The 4,788-nt window shown below is 36.3% G+C and overlaps 1 protein-coding gene across 1 annotated transcript; it reads left to right on the top strand.

The window, feature by feature from the left end:
- The first annotated feature begins 793 nt into the window (after positions 1–793).
- Positions 794–3,039, top strand: LOC124619436. Its single transcript, XM_047145813.1, has one exon. It carries the CDS (start codon positions 879–881, stop codon positions 2,694–2,696), a length of 1,818 nt encoding a protein of 605 aa, XP_047001769.1. The 5' UTR covers positions 794–878; the 3' UTR covers positions 2,697–3,039.
- The last annotated feature ends 1,749 nt before the right edge of the window (positions 3,040–4,788 follow it).

Raw genomic sequence — 4,788 nt, 5'->3', positions numbered from 1 at the left:
CGTTCCGGTTCTACTAATCGTCGTTAAACTGTATCTCCAAAATCTAAGCTAAACGGCGCTTAGTAAAGTTCGTGGGAAAAGTTTTAGATTAGACGTCCAAAAGCGCGTCGTAATTCACTCAGTTGATCGCGGCGGTGTCTTCAAATTTGGTAGAAAACACGCTTTCGCTTCTCACATAAACTGTTTAATGTTTATTATTTTCAACATTTCCAAACTCTGGACGGACAAAGACAAAAGAAAGAGCAGTACAGTCATATAACTCCATGAGTACAACTTAATTTGCACCTTCTCCGTTAGCATAGTCTCTCCATAAATTTAGAAAAACTGCTGCGCAGTATATATATCAAAATTCGTTTTGCTGTTCAATTATTACACTTTTGAGATTTTTACAAAATATTTTCACCTGTAATTTTGTCGATATTTACACATAAAATGCGTGCAATATATACGATAAAATGTAATATATTATTGTGAGCTGGCCTATTAAAAGAAGAAAAATTGAAATCCATAATTGACAAGTATGACACGCTTGTTTGCCGTGTGTTGTAGTTACACATTCGATGTTTTTCAGTTTGTAACTTTCGCAATGTAAATGAGGGATTTGGCAAAACGATAAAGTGCAGTGGAAATCTAAAATACAGCGGATTGTTATAGGTAAACCTTTCGTGATCTAGCAGTTAATGCATGTAGAGACAAAAAGGTCCTTCCTTGCGCGTATCGATACCCATTCCATAGATTTACATGGTAGAGTATGCATCTAATCTCCTTGACTGTGCAGCAGACGACGTATTCCTCTAGTGCGTTGGTTTTTTTCGATAGTGGCGAAGGTGGGCGTGACTCTTCGGACGGGTGTTGCTGGGAAAGAGAGAGAGAGAGAAATGGCAAGGTTAATTGTCGTGTTAACATTTATTATAATTACTCCGACCTACTCTGAACAAAACTGCAACATTCCTCTTGTTATCCGCGGTTCGTGGTTTTCCTGGGAAAATGGAAGAATTACGACGACTGAGATAAATGCGGATTCCATGTCAAGGAAAGGGTACTGTATTGACATGAAAGAAGAATATCATGTTAATTATACATTTATTTTTAAGCAGGAGGGCTCAAGCTGCTATACATGCGTGAAATTATTGGTCAGGACAGTTAACGTTTTGGAAAAGATGGAAACTGCGTGTGTTTCTGTACCTCCCGAAAGAGAGGCAACTGTGGAGAATGTCTGCAAAGGTTTGAAGCCCGACCAACAACTGATAACACTTTTCGATGAAAATTATGTACCAGTTAATTGCCGTTCAAGTTTAGAAGGCGTTTGGCAGTTTGGTTATCAGAATCGATTTCGCTTTACAGGAGAATGTAACCACCCAGACGCTATGGTCCGTTCCTGTCAGACTGCTGGTACACAGTTTCTGATCACAAATCAGAAATTTAACATAACATACAAGAAATGTGCCGGAATGAGTGAAACGTTTGATGGTGTTGTAGAATATAGTTGCCTCGGAGACTGGTTTGTGGGTAAAAATCACTTTTTTGCCGTTGCCAATACAAAAGAGTCGAGGAAAGACGAAAAATATCGATGTTTTTTGAAAAATAGGGATGATGACCTGTATATTGGTGTTTCAATTACAGCAGAATGCAACACACTCAAAACAGTGGAGCAGAGTCCGGAGAGATTACATCTCACACCGGTGAAATCTGAAGCTGTGGTTCCTGGTTGTACACTTCCACAAAATTTCTCAGGTGAATGGATAAACACAGCAAACATAGATGCTGATATTTTCATAAATGAAACACACATTATGGAAACATGGTATCCAGATGAGGGACGTTTCCGGCGAACCATATACGTTTGCCACCAACACAGAGGAACTCGTTACATGATGGCTAGACTCACTGTTGATGGTTGTCAGAAAGATTATGTATGTTTCGACTTTGTGCCCCGACATCATAATATAATAAGATATAGGCGCGGTATAGCTTTTATCACAGATGATTTTCGTACTGTATGTTCATGGGTGCAATTCAAAAATCAAGAAGCATGGAAGTACGATTTATATTTGGCAAAGAATCCTGCCCCTGTTCAGTGTCCTGTTGCAGGTAAATTTAACTTCACACAGCGAGGAGATATACCATTTGAAACCCGCATTCTTGGAGGTGTGACATTGTCACCAAGGCCAAATATCTACTGCAAGCAGAATATATCAGATTTTTCGGTTTGTGACCCAGACCAGAAAGAAATTGCAATTGATGAAACATATTGCCTTAGTGTAGACCACCGTGGTCGACCTGTTGACATATATAGTGATCCTGATTACCGACTGCAATGTATTGGATTTTGGAAGGAGAATCTGAAGTCTTATTTAATAACATATGATGAACTTGATGCATTTAGCAAATATCGTTGCTGGGTATATCAAAGAGCTGATCTTAACAGGGTACTGATGTCTCAGGCTCTTGGCCCATTCTGTGATCTCAAGCAAGATGTTACCAGCTGGAATTACACAGAAGGAGCTGCTGTCGCCATTGATATGGTAGAGTATGAAAGAGAACGTGACCAGTGTCCAATGCATTTTGATGATGGTAGTAATCCATGGTTAAATAAAGAAAATCTCATTATAGTTTTCACATTTGGTAGTGGATGTACTCTAGGAAATAGCCTTTTTCTTGTTTGGTTTTTAGTTATGTTTGTTTACAGTCTGTAGTTGTCTTTTACGACTGTTAAAAATGGGTCTGTATTTTTTGCTTCTAAACATTTCTCACTGGGGAATGATGTTTAGTGATGGTGCACTGCTGTGTAGTGTGACAGTTTGTACGTTACATAGCTATATTTTGGTAGTATGATGGGATAAGGGATGTCTCCACATCAGAGTAGCACAGTACTCTGTGCAGACTATCTCAGGTTTTTTACAAGATTTTTAATATAGCTAGTACTGAACATATTTACATTGTTAAGAAAATGTACCTACTTTTAATTGGGTTATTAGTTCAATATTTGTGAAAATTATAGAGAGAGAGAGAGAGAGAGAGAGAGAGTGTGTGTGTGTGTGTGTGTGTGTGTGTGTGTGTGTGTGTGTGTGTGTGTGAGACCAAGAACTATTACCAAAGATTTTTTGCTGATTTGTGAATTGTTAATGGCAAGTGTCAGTAATATGTTTCATCGTTGTTTCAGTTACCAATAGTGATAACAGATCATCACAATCACTGTGAAAATCTCTCACAATGTACCTTCAAACAGAAGCCTTTTATTTGATAGATTTTTATTGTGTGTTATGCTTCTACATTATATTTCAGACACTTTGTAATCTATTGTGGGACTTTGAAATTATAAATGTGTGTCCAGGTCATGAAAAGTTGGCAGGCACAGTATTTATTTGACATATCGAGCATTCAAAGCTTCCTATTTCTGGTCATCAGTGACAAATTTTTGTTCAGAGTACTATAAAGTGATTTTTAATAATTGTTTTTGTAAGTGAAAGTAAAATGAGGTAATTGGTTCCAGTTTTGCACACAGCATTTTGTCAAGTCATCTTTGCCAGTGTAAGTGTTGAAATATTCTGTACAAAGATTGAAATGACAGTCCTGCTGGTCGCATTGAAATTTATTTTTCTTCAGTAGCAGCAGGAAAATGCCAAAACATTTCTTTTGTTTTGAAAAATTTTGATCAGTCTTCATACTTCAAACTGAATTATAAATAAGGTAAATGAAAATTTTGATGAACGATAAAAAAAGAGAACCATTCGTGAAAATTTTTGTCACCTTAGTTCTTTTGATTCGTACTGTTTTGTAGGATAAACAATGAGTATGATTGTTATAATTTCAAATTTGAACCTTCTCTCTTACTGTTACTCTCCAACAAGATACATGGAAAAAAGTAGACTGATAGTATCCAAAGAATGTTATGCAGAAAGTTACAAACTCACTAATGTAAGTATTATGAAATGCTTTTTACAGCTTTATCGTAGCAGTATTTTAGTCTGTTAGCTTCTTGTGTACGTAGCAAGCTTATTAGTTGTCAGACAAACACCAAAGTCTGTTGTATTCATTCCGTCCTCTATATATTGAACTGATATATACAGTGCATTTGTTGTAAGGGTGCTGGTAGCCAAAGCAGAGTATTTTTTATATCTCTGTTAGTATATAATGTGGATAATGTGCAGTATTGCTTACCAGAAAACTGTGATATAATGTTGAACTTTGTATGAATCTCTATAAAAATGTCTTCCACCTTCAGCAGATTATATTTTACATATACAGATTTTGTAAAGCATGATATATTTATATCGTTGTATGGATATTGAAGAAATAAATGTCATTGATATTGATATTGTTATGTCCTGATTGTCTTTGCAGATTAGCAGCTGAAATCCACACAATTGTAGCCACTTGAAAAGTAGCAAATGATTTTGGAATTTAAATTTGTTTCACTTTACACAGGAGAATATGAGATTGATTTTGTGTATGTTATATCATGTAGTATGTTTTTGGTCTTCACTAGCCTCTTCCTTCATCTCTCTGTTTTTCCACCCATCTGTCCATCCATCCATCCATCCATCCAGTCTCAGTGCACCAGCATACACATATGAGTACATCTATGAAAGAAACTAGAGAAAATGCAAATCTTACTGAAACAAATGGCACAACATATATTGCATTGCATAAGGCTTGTTAGTAGATGTTAAAGGACTGTGTTGCTATTTATGGTGATAGATAAGAAAAAGGCAGAAAAAATAATGCTGACATTTGACAAGCAGTGCAAAAAGAGGACTGTGTATTTTAAGCAATAAATAAATTCAT

Source organism: Schistocerca americana, chromosome 6 (assembly GCF_021461395.2).
Source record: "Schistocerca americana isolate TAMUIC-IGC-003095 chromosome 6, iqSchAmer2.1, whole genome shotgun sequence".
NCBI lineage: Eukaryota > Metazoa > Arthropoda > Insecta > Orthoptera > Acrididae > Schistocerca > Schistocerca americana.
Note: the sequence above shows the minus strand (reverse complement) of the source record. Positions and strands in the feature narration are given on the sequence as shown.